At 35.1% G+C, this 15,739-nt stretch overlaps 1 protein-coding gene across 4 annotated transcripts in view; it reads left to right on the top strand.

Moving 5' to 3' along the window:
• The window catches only part of RhoGAP100F (Rho GTPase activating protein at 100F), a 65,543-nt gene that overhangs the window by 16,963 nt on the left and 32,841 nt on the right, over nt 1–15,739 (top strand). For all 4 annotated transcript variants that reach the window (XM_066295744.1, XM_066295741.1, XM_066295742.1 and 1 more), the window contains 2 exons: nt 5,116–5,232; nt 11,719–11,802. In XM_066295744.1, the coding sequence (XP_066151841.1) occupies nt 5,116–5,232; nt 11,719–11,802 (201 nt within the window). The remainder of the gene's footprint in view (nt 1–5,115; nt 5,233–11,718; nt 11,803–15,739) is intronic.

Here is a 15,739-nt window from a genome sequence, read left to right on the forward strand (position 1 = left end):
ATAAAAATCGCAAATAATTGATAAATTTATAGAATTTTGCATAGTATCTGATAAAGTTCATAGTAGTAACAATGCCAAAACGCCATTTGTCTGAAGAAGTAAAACAGCGTATTGTTGAACTATATACAGGGTGAGTCGGGAGGATTGTGCCAAACTTCAGAAGTGTGTTGTACATGAAAAATAAATGTAAAAAAACTCAAATGTTGTTATCTGATTTTCGTTTGTTTACAAGTTATAGCGTAAATAAAATTAAAACATAAAAGTTAAGCAACATTTAGACGAAACGTTTTCTGGACGTTGGATTGGTCGTGGTGGCCCTATTAGTTGGCCTCCGAGATCTCCAGACCTCACATCACTAGACTATTGTGTGTGGGGTTGGTTTAAAACTGAAGTGTACAGAGTAAAAGTGGACACTCAAGATGCACTAATTCAACGCATTAGAAATGCTGCAGCTGCTATTAAAGAAAGACATGACACAATCAGGAGCGCAACGAATGCTCTTCATAGACGAAGCCGAAAATGTTTAGAAGTTAATGGCAATATTTTTGAACATTTACTATGATGTCCAAACGTTAATTTATGGAATTTCTTATGAAATTTATAAATTTTTTAAATTTTATGTTTTAATTTTATTTACGCTATAACTTGTAAACAAACGAAAATCGGATAACAACATTTGAGTTTTTTTACATTTATTTTTCATGTACAACACGCTCCTGAAGCTTGGCACGATCCTCCCGACTCACCCTGTAGAAGTGGGAACAGGCAGTGCGATATTTCTAGTACTTTAAATATCTCCAAAGCCACTATCTCCAACATATTAAAACGCTTCCATAAACGTCAAAGAACAAGCAATGCTCCACGACCGGGTAGGCCCAAAACATATTCCAAAAGTACCGTAAAATTAATAAAAAGGATGTCGGAGAAAAACCCACAATTGACTTCGGTGGATATTTCAAGGCGCCTTGTCGAAGAACAAAACATCGTGGTTCCAAATAGAACAGTGCGGAGAATTTTAGTGAATGAAGGTTTATTTGGTAGGGTTCCTGTAAAGAAACCGCTTATTTCAAAAAAAAAATAGGAAGGCGCCACTTTCATTCCCTTGGGAGCACATCAACTGGTCGCCAGAAAAATGGAAAACCATCTTGTGGAGCGATGAAAGCAAATTTCAGCTGTTCGGAAGTGATGGTATTCGATACGTTGGACGTCCCAAGAATGAAAGATTCAACCCTAAATACCAGTTGCCGACTGTGAACCAAGGCGGTGGAAGCGTCATGGTGTGGGGATGTTTTTCGGCGTCTGGCGTTGGTCCATTAATTAAAATAAACGGCATTATGGACCGATTCGCTTATAAAGATATATTGGTAAACCATATGCTTCCGTTTGCTGAGTGGGAAATGCCGTTATCTTGGAGTTTCCAACAAGATAACGACCCAAAGCACACATCTAAGCTCGTTAAAACTTGGTTTGAAGTAAACTGTGCGCCGAAAATGGAATGGCCTTCCCAGAGTCCGGATCTGAATCCGATCGAACATCTTTGGGAACATCTGGGAAGACAAATTAGAAAAGAAAAAATTCGCAATGTCAATTATTTGTTTAGTATTATAGAGCGAGAATGGAAATTAATTTCCGTGGAAACATGTAAAAAACTGGTTTGTTCTATGAACGAGAGGTGTCGTGCTGTTATTAAAGCAAATGGCTATGCCACCAAATATTAAATAAAAATCGAAATAAGTGTTATTTTGTTTTAGTTATTTAAATGAAATGTATAGGTTTCCATACTTTTGTCCACCTTAAAATTTTAATTCCTGTTGATTATTTTTTGAGAATATCTCAGAGCGTCCCCTATTGTATATTTTGATAGCGTACATTATTATCTAACAATACTATGAAAACAATCTTATAAAAGTAACACAGAAAAAAAATCTGTAGGAATATTTAAAGTTTCCATACTTATGGCCACTACTGTATGTATAACCAGACCACCAAAACAATTTCATTTCTGATTTTTCAACACAACCCTAGTCGAACATTTTCATCAATAAGTTAAATAATTTAATTTATTGCATATAAATGTACTTATAAATACCTTCAATGGCAAAAAGGCCTAAACGTCGATAGCTCGTTTCTACTTCTAGCAGCAAAGGTTTAAATAAATAAACAAAATTAGCAAACATCAAAAGATACTATTTTTTGCCCTATTTAACCCAACCAACCAATTTTCTATAGACGAAAAAATATTTTTATTGTTTACGTACTATTTAACTGAGTTTATATTGTATTTTTTACCAAATTTGTACCGGTTTTTCTTAAAAACTAATACATAGATTTTGAATTGTAATACAGCATTAAACGAAGTTTTGAATGACCTTTAATTTACGGTTTTGCTTGACCCATTTTCATTAAAAAAAAAAAAGATCATTTCGCGTAATCAGCCACGTAAACAACATTAAATCAAAATAAACAAACGTGAAACGCTAGTATTTTTTGTTCTATTTAATGTTGCTTCTGAATTTTTAAAGGGAGAGTGGATGACAAATTAGAGCCGCACGGTATAATAAATTATTACCATTGCTCTGTCACATGTAATTCCGAAAAATTTAATTCATAGGAAATTATTATTGGTGTAAGTAAAATGAATGTTTTTCGCCATTTAGGGTGGAATTTTAAAATTGTCTATGTTGAAAGTCAATTTATTAAACTCCTGGGAAGTTTAACGGGAGTTTATATATGTTTACCTTGTGTAAAAAGAAGGCAAAGAACCGATAACGACACTATATATTTGCAACTTTTGCGTACTCAAGTCGCTTCCTCTAAATTTCAAATTTCCCTCTTATGTATTAGGATCTCATTCGCCAAAATGGGCTGCTAAAACTGTAAAAAATAACGTAAATTGATAATACGTTTTCTTTACATTTTTATAATAAGTTTCTATCGTCGTATTACTCATGGTATTTCGCTAATAGAAATCTTAGATCGTATATTAGATAGTATTGGGGCTACACGTAGCTTTCAGGATTGCAGATACAGGCCCGCTATCAAGATTTCATTCATCGTGGAAATTGGGAAAACTAAACTGAATTTAAAAGAAACCTTCCTTGAAATTAGTCTAACCGAAACAATTTTAAAGAGTGATTTGATCACTTTTAGAAAACATCGTGGTGTGATTTTAATTCGAAATTAGCCATATCGATCATCAGATCGGAAGCGTATTCTAGAAGTGTCTCCTAAACTTAAAAAAATTTTAAGATCCCATTGTGTTAAAACTTGTCTTTTATTTAATCTAAATCGAAATGAAAAATCATTTTGAGGGTCAATTTAGAAGATGATAAGATAGATAGGTAGAAGAAGATAAGTAAGATGTTACTGAACATTTTAGTGCAGTTTAATTCGAAGTTAGCAGTATCGATTCATAAGGTAAACGAGGCATTGCAGCCCTCAGTGTATTGAAAATGTATGCCTCAACTCCTGCACCGTATCAGTAGTTTTGGAATTAAAGATTAGTAGACAATAATCAATAGAAAGATTCAGGTTCTTATATGAAATAATAATGCAAAGATAGCCAGCAAATGTCTTAAATATCCGAGAACCGTGAATTCCATGGCATGCAGCCCATAAATAGGTGCCAACAAGATTTGATTCTGAAAAATCTGAAATTATGTATTTACAGGGCATTCCAAATTCGACCCTCACCATTGGGATCTCGAAAACTAGAAGAGATGTGGAGAAATTTAGAAGGGAGAAAAATTGCGTAATGTAGTGATTGACCAAATGCTGTTTTCGAAATTTGAATTTTCCGACTATTTCTGAAAATAGCCGAAAAGAACTAAAAATTGGAGATTCCGTTTTTACTTTTTTAACGTTATTTGACAAGGAAGCTCAAAAGGGTAAGCGCGTTTTCATTACAGCTTTTTCTTAGCTACACGATGATATTATTAGATTTGACTTCTCGTTTTGTCTTTTGGTTACCATCATCACTTTTATTTTTTCTTTTGGGCGTCACATTGAATTTTTCGGCAGAAAAAATAATCGGACGGCAAATCCAAAAACTTTATCGTGTCGCCGAGAAAAATAATAATGAAAATGTGCTTGTGGTTTTGAACTTCTTTGCCAAATGGGACTAAAAAAATAAAACCAAAATCTCCGATTTTTATAGAAGTACTCGAAAAATTCAAATTTCGAAAACGGTATTTGATCAAGTGCTAAATTTTGTCCCCATTTAAACCTCTTCGTCCTTCCTTTAGTTTCCGGGACCCCAACTATAAAAGTCAAATTTGAAGTGCCGCATGGAGCTTATTTTTTCCAACACTCTCGTAATTGTCAAATCAAAATTTTCCCAACACATTTTTGTCAAGATGAGTCGAAATCATCAAAATTCTTCTCAAACCAATCATCGTCAATGAGGCTTACTGTAATCGCATCAAGGGCAAAAGATTTGAAAAGACAATGAAAAGCCCTTTAAGTTTTCCACTTAATTGAACACATTGATGAAACTAATTCGAGTGAACGGGATAACAGCCAGATCAAGTTTTTTTATACTTGTATTGAATTGTTGCAGCCGGTAAAATAAAGGAACCTACTGAAAGCGAAAAGACTGTAAAGTGACTCTAAGATCAGGGATTATGCCCTCAAGAGTCTTCTCAAAACTAGTACAAATAAATATCTCAAGAATAATCATTGAAAGTGGCCCAAATACTCAGAAAAGCATCATCAATGGGGATTTTGAATGTATAAGGACCTTATGGAATAAAATTTCAGATTTTTTCGCTTGGTTTGCACGCTTAAAAAAAAATTGGTTTGCTTTCAATGAAAAATTATTTCTCTTATCGTGTCCCAGATCTTACAAAGACAAATGCCTGACTGGCGTAGTCGGGAAAGACGGGGTAGATTTCGGGTAGGAAATATCACCATTTTCTTTTATGTTTTTCCCGACATGTTGACGAATTGATCCTTCTGGAATTAATTACGAAATTTATCCGCAATAATCGATGATAAACCTACTTTTCCGATTATCGTCACAAATACCTATAGAAACGTTTGATATTAAAAAAATTGCTAGAAATAACGATTTAGAGGAAGAGAATTTTTTTATTTAATTATCATTTTTTATTGTAGGATAATGGGCGCGAGGCTTTGGATCTCACGGCATCGCCACTGCGTGCACCCCCGGTTGCTCCGAACAACAGACCCAGCCATCCACCCCCTATGGTTATACAGGGCGATTTTAGGAAGGTAAATCATACTAAAAGACATATTATAACTAATTTTAAGGGTACTAAATTTAATTCTATTTTAACTCTATCTAACTAAATTGAATAAAATAGTTTCAGAAGTGGTAGCTTTGACGGACGAATCACACCTTGCAAACACTTTTATTTATAAGCATGTTCTTGTGTTTTGCTAAGGTGGAAATCCTATTTGATTGCAAAACATTTCAACTTTTTGTGAGTTTTTTCATATTTCTCACATTTTTTTGCTTGTTTGAAAGGTAAAAAAACACTGTGACGTAGTGCCCACAGAGAACACAGTGTTAATTTAATATTTCAGATAATGCAGGAGATGCGATAGTACTTTATCAGAAAGGTAAAATTTCCAATACAACTTGTATCTCGAAGATGGAGTGAGAACGAAGTTGGAATTAGCGAACTTAAAATAATGGTGTACTATTATGGAATGTCCTGTAGAACTATTAATGTGTCGTATTTTTGAAGATATTTTTGAAACAAATTTCCAAGTAAATTTACATACCAATTTCATGCGAAATGCTAAAATGGCAACTTTGCTCCTTCCGGCGAAAATAAATTCGACTCGCCTCGTCAGGGCTATATGAATCACAATAATAGAGTCCAGATAATCTCGACTTTAATCATAATTGATCGATGTAACTTCCACGTCGCCCCACATTATTGGGAATTAATTAACCCCAAAACTTCGAATCTGTTTAACCACCGTTGATGACCGTCATTAACAATACGTTGTGGGTTGTGGCCGATATATGAAGGAACCTTCCACGACGATGCCGAACGACCATTAAGGGACCACATGGAAATTGCTAGTTTTCAGGTTATCATTTATTTAGTTAAAGGACGTATTATATTCCGAAATTCAATTGCAGATTTAAATCATATGCCAACGTTGGTTACCGCAATAGCAAAATCTCATCCGATGACCACATCATGTATTCATAGGATAAGATAGCTTGGAAAATTTAATTAGTTTCTCCAAACAATACAGACTAATAATGGTTAATGTACCCATATACTGCAGTGTAATTTAGCTCTATCTCTTGACCGAAATAGAATTATTATGCTTTGCGTATTGCAGCCGTAATCAAATTATTCCTGCTGCAACATATTACAAGCCGCAGAGAGCGAAATTGCGTTTTTGCAACTTAAAGCACGCCTAATATAATTATAATAATTAGAGATTCTCTTTTCAGTATTCTCCTTTCAATTAATTGCGTGTCATGTCGCACGAGCGTGCGGCACTACCACGAAATAATACGGGGTGTTTCTCAAACATACGGAGAACCGTTCAGGGGATGTAGAGTTCATGAAAACAAGTATTTAGATCGAATAAAGTTAGGTCCGATATCACTTCGTTTCCGAGATACAAAGTGTAAATGGTTCAGAATTTAACGAAATCGTACTTTGGAAGAAGAGTATTATTTTGCGAAAGGACATGTATCACATGTGTTTGCCTTCATGTCCTCTACCTCTGCTAGAAGAAAATTAAATTAATATTTCCAAAGAATTAAAAAAAAATCGCACTTGGAAAACTATACAGCATTTTTGATACACACAAGAATGAAAAATAATTTTTTTATCTTGGAAACGACTACTTGAGCAATAAAACATTAATTGACTTTTTTTTAAATTCAAGATTGATGGACAGCACTGGTGTAGGTGGAAATACACTGACTTTCAAAAAAACCGCAACACCAAGAAGAACACATCGTACACGTTTAAAATTCTGGCATTACGTTGGGTCGGGTAATAGATAAAAATGGTCAAAATATCAAAAGAAAATTATTGTGAATAAGTAAAAAAATTTAATAATAATTTAATAATGGGTGGTATCTCCTCTTAAATTAATACATTCCTGTAAGCGACGTGGCATGCTTAAAATTAAATTGTCAATATCTTCCTGTGGTGTTGTATCCCAGGCAATCTGCACCTGCTCGCGGAGTTCATCTATGGTCTCTGGAGGGCGAGCTAAACGTTGAAGTCTCCGACCCATTATATCCCATACATGTTCTATTGGGGACAAATCTGGAGACCGAGTTGGCCAAGGCAAAGTATCCAAATTTTCAGCTTTCAAATACCTCAAAGTATCGTTGGCTGCATGTGGTCGCGCATTATCCTGTTGAAATGTGCTTCCAGGATGGTCGTGCATGTATGGTACAAGAACCGGTTCTAAGACACTATTAATGTACCTCTGAGCATTTAATCTATCATAAATGAAAACAAGAGGAGACCGACTACCATACTGGATGGCACCCCAAACCATGACACCTGGTGTTAAACCAGAATGACGCCTTTCCAAAAAGTCCAAATTTAATCGCTCTCCTCTGTGCCTTCTAACACGTAACCGTCCATCAGATCGCCATAAACAAAATCGGCTCTCATCACTGAACACGATTCTTCTCCACTCATCCACCCATTGCACTCTCAGACGACAACACTCCAGTCGGGCCACCCTGTGGTTTCGTGATAATGGAAGCTGACGCATAGGACGATATGAATTTAGTCCAAAACTTCGAATTCTGCGATACATCGTACTAAGGGAGACCCTTCGATTTAGGGTAGCTACCCAGTTAGCACTAAGAGACGGAATTGTTTCAAAAGGGGGGGGTCTGTCGCTGAACGACGAAGTCGCCAGTCTTCGCGTCGATTCGTCATTCTTGGACGGCCACTACCACGATGACGATTTACTGACCCTTCGTTAGACCAATCTCTCCAAGCTCTTAGCACTGTTGATGCGCTTCGATCCAATCTACGTGCAATTTCGCGGCAAGGTAAACCTGCCTCATGCATACCAACAATTCTTCCCCTTTCAAAGGGAGTTAACTGCCGATAAACTGCATTTTGGCGTACACGAGGCATTTTGTACTACCACACATTCAATATGGCACTAACAATAATACCTTTATCGCTATCCGTCTATAAAAAAATTTGCAAAAAGAACGATAGTCACAGATAAAAAAGTAAAGAAAAACTTCATATCGCATTAAAATGCGAACTTGAAATTTTTATCATTTTTTCTCTTTCTAAATCTAAAATCATACCAAAATTTCAAATACATACAATGCGTTCTTCTTGGTGTTGCGGTTTTTTTGAAAGTCAGTGTATTTTGCCTTCTCCAGAATATACACATTTATCGCGCCACAGCGTGTCCCCAATTACATCTCCTTATCCCACACCGTTTTTGAAAAAAAAATCAAACACTCTGTATCTTGGAAACGAGGCGATTGCGGACCTAACTTTATTCGATTTGAACATTTGTTTTTATGAGCTCTGCCTCCCCTGAAAGTTTGTCGGTATGCTTACGAAACACCCTGTAGTGTTAGCCTAGTTTCCAGTATAGACGAAGTGCCATTCCAGATTGGCTGTTCACCACATGTATTATTCTTACAAAAGAGCCTGGAAAATTTCTCTCATTATAATAATAATTCCTCCATTGACCCGAGACATCATCCATCAAAAGTTGGTAAATACAAGTTATTATGCGACCTGACATCTTTCGAGTTTGAGGTCAATTAGTTGGAAGAATCTGAAATTGTGTTGGCAAAGACGTTGCGATATTTAACAACCAGTATCGATTAACTTTCCAATAGCTTTAGGGGCGGAAAGCGTGTCAAAGCACACCAAGGAAAGTTCAATAAGAAATTTGGTTTAAAAAAATGAGGGACGGGGTGGGAGAGGGGGAGGAGGAGAAGGTGGGGGGGGGGAGGTTGGTTGGGTTTAAAAATGCTCTTGCCTTATTACCGTTGCCCAACTTTAAAAACGGAAAACCCATTTATAAGGTTTAGGAGTTGTAGATAAAGTATCGTGGAGTCATTATTCATGTGCTCAGCAGGTATTAATGTTAAGTTGGGCAATAAAAATTCCGTAATGGGGTATGTAAAATTGCCAACTTCAACTTCATGGTAATAGGGAGATTTGTAAAGTTAATAATCTAGGAAATGTTTATGGCATAATACTATGTATACATATTGTAATTTTGTATTTGTGAAACTGTGGGTTTTAGCAGTGGCGTAGATATTTTTAAATCTTACAATATTGGGATGTCTACAAAAATCGAGCATTCGGGTACTTTAATGGTGTCTCCATTACGCAAATTAGTGCAAATTTTCAGATTTTTCCTCAAATAGTGCGATTGAACCAAAATTTGGATTTTTCATCAAACACCCGGCGGTCTCCATAATTGAATTCTTTGGAAATACGCATTCTTCAGTGGATTATAGCCAAGTAAGCGCATATGTACATTAGTTGTACAGAACAAAGTTGTCTCATTTTGTAACGGTTTTACACTTAAATTGGGATATTTTTTTAGCCACAAGTTGTTCAATAAAATTAGCAATTTCAAGGATTCTAGAAACAGTTTGGAAACTAAATGTTTCATATGATAAAATGGAGTGCATTGCCTGTGAATGACAAATTGACGAAAATTCGAAATGGCAAATTAGTGTTTTTTCTTTTGGAGATAACCTGTCTTTTCGATTTTACCTTTAAAAAGTAGATTATAATTTCACAATAAAGCAAACAAACTTAAAATACCCTCTGGAAAGTTAAGAGCTTTACAACTGTATACAAACATAATTCAGGTTAGTTACACGTTAACGACCGCCGTTTTTAAAAAATTGATGATTATGTCTATTTTGCGGTATGTTTAACGTAAATAACAGAAGGGTATAACAAAAAAAATCACTTATTACATAGAACGCACGCAAAGGCTTGTCAGAATAGTACAGTGATTTTTTTACCTTATATATTCATTGAGATTTTTGAAATCTCCCGTGATTTATCCAAAACGCCTTATGTTATATCACGATAGTGACGCTTCTTGACTATTCGAATTAACAGCCTATAGAGTGACCTATATTTATTATGGTAAGAAAGGAGATCATTACAGTTATATTTCTGGAAGGCACTTTCAGATCCATTGTCAGTCGCAACTTATTTCTTTTCTTTTCTCTCCTTTCTTCGAAAGGAAATGATTTCTCAAATAATTTAGTCAAAACTGTATGAAACTCTTCCAATCAATCACAACCGAGTTTTATCTTACAACCGAAACCAGGAGACTCGGTCGCATATTTGCTTCTTCTTTTGTAGATGTCGAATCTTTGGATTTCCCTATAATAGAAAGGGTTTATTGTTTAGCTAATAGAGTTAGAAATTTCAAGAAATTTAGCGGGAGTTGGGAGGCTCAAAACTACTATAAGAAGTCATTGGAGAAACTTTAGTGAATGATGATTCTAGATATTAATTATTATACAGGGTGTTTAATTTTTTTTGTAGCAGGATTTTAACCACATATTTTACGCATCAAAATTATATTAGTTTGTTATGTAAAATATATTCCAGAATTGGTTTGTTAAGGAAACACAGGAAATTTGAAGTTTTGTATTTTTTTCTATTTGTCTTCTACAGTTCCTCAAGTTTTTGTGATATTTAGCTCAAATTTTGACTATAAGTTACTCTTTGAGGTCTATAATTTATCGCCCAAAATTCTTTGTGGTGCCTCGCACAGTATTTAATTTTAAAAATTTAAATTGCTTGTTAAATTTACAAACTTATGTGTTTTAACTATTTTAGTATCTGTCCTCATTTTGCAGTTATTGGCAAAATGGTAAAAAATACAAGATAATTTTTCTATCGCCAGGTTTGGTTGGTTTCTGATATTTCTGACCTTATATCGACGTAACATTCTCTGACACATTCTTACAGTGTAAACCGAAGTAAGTATTTATTTACTGACGATCTAAGAGCAAAGCGTATTTGTAATGGAAAATAAATGACAAATAATGGCAGACAAGAGCACAACAGCAACATCAAATACACAATAAATTGAACAGCAATAATTTATTCGATAACAAAATCATTTATATCGATATCAAGTGATTATTTTCACAGAAATTGTTGGAAACGATCGCCATCACGTTCTACACCTAAATTAGAACGTCGCCATAAAGACCGCCGAACGTCTCTCAAATTCTGAGCAGTTACTCGAAGAGCAGAATATTTTATTCGCCTTACAAGTTCTTCGTGAGAGTTTACAGAAGTTGAGTACACATTTTTCTTGATAAACGCCCACACATAAAATTCTAGAGGTTTTAGATCGGGCGATCAACGAGGTCAAACGATTGGTCCTCCACCCATTTCTAGGGATAGTTTGCATTGAGCCAATTCATCACCTTCAGGGAATAAAGTGAAAAATATTTGCGTAATTATGTTATTAACTTATGCTCAACATTTGAACTAAGTATCTCAAAAAGTTGAGGAGCATTAAGAGATAAATTGAAAAACATAGAACTTCAACACTCTGTATTTCTTCAACAACGCATTCTCGAATGTAGTTAATATGGCGAAGTAATATTATTTTTATGCTTCAAATATTTGCTTGAAATCGTGCTACAAAAACCCGGACATCCTATATAAAATATCAATTTGTAATCGAAATTAGTCAAAATTTATCGACTTCTTCATTTTGTTTCAGGTGTCTGGAATCAGTACCGAAATCTTCAAGCAGATAGAAGCGGTTGAAAATGACCATGATGCCTCGACAGCTGCTGCTTTGGAAGTAAGTTTTACCAAATTTGAGTTTACCTTCTTTAAATGGAATTCGTATTTCTTGGTAATTATTAAGAAATAGTATATTCTACACCACGGTTGTGAAGTAAATTATTATGGATCGTACATGTTTCGCACCCGAGGAGTATTTACTTTTTTTTCATTACTAGCAGCAACTAGATTTAATACAGTAATACTGTATCACGGAAACTATACTAAAATGCTTATACTATGTGGGTTTTCATACCACACAAATTTCATGGTTGATTGAGAATTCTGGAAAAGCTTCTCATATCAATCTGGACGCAGCAGAGACTTATTGATTAACTGACTTGATTTGTTTCATTTTGTGCTTTTCTGCTTTTCATCCCTCTCATCAGTATTTTATCATTACTCGTAAATATTACATTTTAATATATAATGATGATATATTAATATTTGAATTTCTTTAAATATCTATTGTTCCGTGACTGAAATATTCCTTCCATTTAAATTTAATGCGGGTACGAAACACATCATAAAATTTGTTCTTTCCCTTGATTTTGATACATTTTCTCCCACGCAACAAAAATGTATCTTATGGAAAACTTTGCCCTGTCAAATATCACAGTTCGTACATCCATTGAAACTACACGTAAATTTGTTAGGAAAACTAGTTTTAGGAGTATGAAAACTCTAATAGAAGCATCAAGAATGAAAAACCTAAAATTAAAATTAAATTTCTCAGAATTTTTACACACCTCCACTATTTTTAACACCTACGAGTGTTATTTTCTAAGCGCTTTCCAAACAAGAACTCGAAGTTCTCAAACTTCCTCGTTATTCAAATAATCTTCTTGATCTTTCATGGAAACAAATTTCACCTACGCAATTTGCAGCAACAAAGGACGTTTGGAAACGAAAATGTAAACGAGTTTAGACCATCAATTAGAACGTGGCGTGGGTAGCTGAAAACGGTGTTATCAAACATGAAGCAAAATAATGCATAACAAGACTGGGCACAATGGTTTTTATTCCGAACGTAGGAGCTTTTAAGCTCGGCGAAATTGAAACGCCCGGAAGCCCATTACAAAGAAAAGTTTGAAGTTGGGATCAGAAAAATTAATTAAAAAGCAACGGAGTTGAAGAGTGATCAGAGTTGTTAGTATTTGCATGGCTGATATATTTTTAAAGGAGTCGAAACAAAATAGCATTGATAGCTCCGAAGAGGTTTCAAACGGTCACGAAACTACGCTTCTTGGGTCACATACGCACTAAGCGGGTATCCGTGATGCGGGCAGCTGTCCGATTGATCGCATGCGATCAAAATGTATGTTAACTTACGGGGAAACTTTATTTCTTCACACATTATCATACGGCTAATAGCGCGAATAGAAATAAAGTTCCCCTGTAAGTTAACATGTACAGGGTCATTCACGGTGAGTGTCCTATTAAAAGTTTACGGGGTTCTAATATAGCTAGAGATCTGAAATTTTGGATACTGATGTAATGGAGGTTGATCTGTTGAATTAAAATATTGGTATCGTTGCGACGTTGACAGATCTATGTGTAACTGATAACAACTTTGTTATTTTAAATGGCGCACCCTGTATTTTATTACATTTTCGAATTTCCCGGAAGATTTAGACTCCAGTTTATCTATCATATGCCATAGCTGTGATGAACCGTTTTAGAAATAAATATTAGGATCTTTGAGAGTAAAAGGCACCACTTATTAGTTGATTCGGTTAGGAGGAAGCTATGGGTTAACAACGTAAAATAAACGAAATCGTAACATCCTTTATAATAAACTAGATCTACGGAATATAAATAAAATTAGAGATTTTGCTAAAAATTTTTATTAAAAATTTGTAAAAAAATATTTGCCAATATCTCAAAAACAACTGAAAACAATTATATTAATGTATTATACTTTTCGATAGAGAATTTATTGATCTTTCAGATGCCACCCAAAGATATAGGGTGTTCTATTCAAGATTCTCATTTAATGCTCATATTTATATCCTTCTGATGTCGCACTAATTTTTCCACGCCCTGTATGCAAATCCAAAATACGTGTAATATTAAAAAATACAGACAACTAATAAGAGTCTGTAGCTCAAATTTCAACTCTCTAGCTGTGATAGCTGAAAAGATATGCACTTTTCAATTTAGAGCTGTTTGTTGCCAAATTAGTAAAAAAAATAATTTATTTCGAAAACGGTTCATCATAGCTATGGCATATGATGGATAAACTGGAGTTTAAATCTTCCGGGAAATTCGAAAATGTAATAAAATACAGGGTGTGCCATTTAAAATAACAAAATTGTTGTCAGTTATACATAGATTTGTCAACGTCGCAACGATACCAATATTTTAATTCAACAGATTAAATTCCATTACATGAGTATCCAAAATTTCAGATCTCTAGCTACATTAGAACCCCGTAAACTTTTAATAGGACACTCTCCGTGAATGACCCTATATATGTATATCGGAATAGATGGGTAAGCTCCTTAAGAAGCCATATTCGGGAAGTCAAAACACATTCGAATTATGCTGTTGATTATATTAAAAGGAACGACAAGGACGGTTTAAACACTAATTGGTATAAAGTGTCTAATCTAGATTTCTAGAACAATGGCAAAGAACTGGTGATCTGGGGTCAGCTCATTCTGTCACCGCCTTTTTCTTCCCCTTTTTCCTAGGGCCCCAGTCAATCTCAGGCTATCCTTTTAATCTCCCCCCTGCTCCCGTTCCACCGGACCCGGTCGTATTTCACATGCCGGGTCTGTTCTTTATCCAAACCTAAACAAAGCACACGAATTAGTCAGTCGCCCATAAGCTCATATTCCGTTGATTCTTAAAAAACTTATCGCCGACCCTTAATTAATCAACAGGTTCCTCTTTCTTAACTATTTATTATAAATAAGTTAAATCGCCGACATATACAGGGTGTTTCCTAACTACGTGTAAAAAATTTAAAGGCGTAATCCTCGACTGATTTTGAGTCAAAAATGTCTAATAAACATGTGCCCGCAAATGCCTTGTTTCCAAGATACAGGGTGTTGAAATGTCACAAAGACGTTGAAAGAGGTTTTTAAAGGTTTGGTGGTTGGGAGCTTGGTGGTTTGGAAACCTTTCCATGTAAATGCGCCTCGCTGCCAAACACTTACCATCACCAAGGCCGTAAACAAAAACCATATTGGCCATTTCTTTTCAAAATTTTCAAAACTGAGGTATAATCTGATTTTTGGGACACAGAACTAAATTCTTTCACTTTAGAGATTAAAACACCAAAATAACACTGACTATCTTGTTTATAGTAGTGGAAGTAGCAAAAAAAAACTAACAATAAACAAGTTAGTAAATACCACCAAACCTTTAGAAACCTTTAAAACCTTTTTCAACGTCTTTCAGTCAACACCCTGTATCTTGGAAACAAGGCATTTGCGGACATATGTTTATTAGACATTTTTGACTCAAAATCAGTCGAGGATTACGCCTTTAAATTTTTTACACGTAGTTAGGAAACACCCTGTATTTTTCTAGCATGCGACCAATCGGATGGCTGGCCGCATCAGGTGTATCCACTAAGTGCGTGCGTGCCCTTAGAGATAGGTACCAGGAATGTACAAATCACCTTATTAGGACTCGACCTACGGAATTTTCAAATTTTGCTGGAAAACTACCGAATTGCTGGTATTTTTGTGATTCGTGTTGTAAATTAAGTTGCAAAGCCATTGTTGTAAAGAGCTTTTATTGGCAGCCATTAAACCGGACAGCTCTACCATTTCGTTCCAGAAATAGTAACTTCGTGCGAATTGCTGATTTATTTTGTCTGCTTAGGCCCATTGACAGCTTAATAATCGGGTTGCTTAACATATTTTATTGCCTGCACTCGGTATCTCTACGATTTATCGAGTTCAGAGTATTATTAGATTTAATGATAGTAACTCAGATTTCAC

This window comes from Euwallacea fornicatus, chromosome 23 (assembly GCF_040115645.1).
Source record: "Euwallacea fornicatus isolate EFF26 chromosome 23, ASM4011564v1, whole genome shotgun sequence".
Classification (NCBI taxonomy): domain Eukaryota; kingdom Metazoa; phylum Arthropoda; class Insecta; order Coleoptera; family Curculionidae; genus Euwallacea; species Euwallacea fornicatus.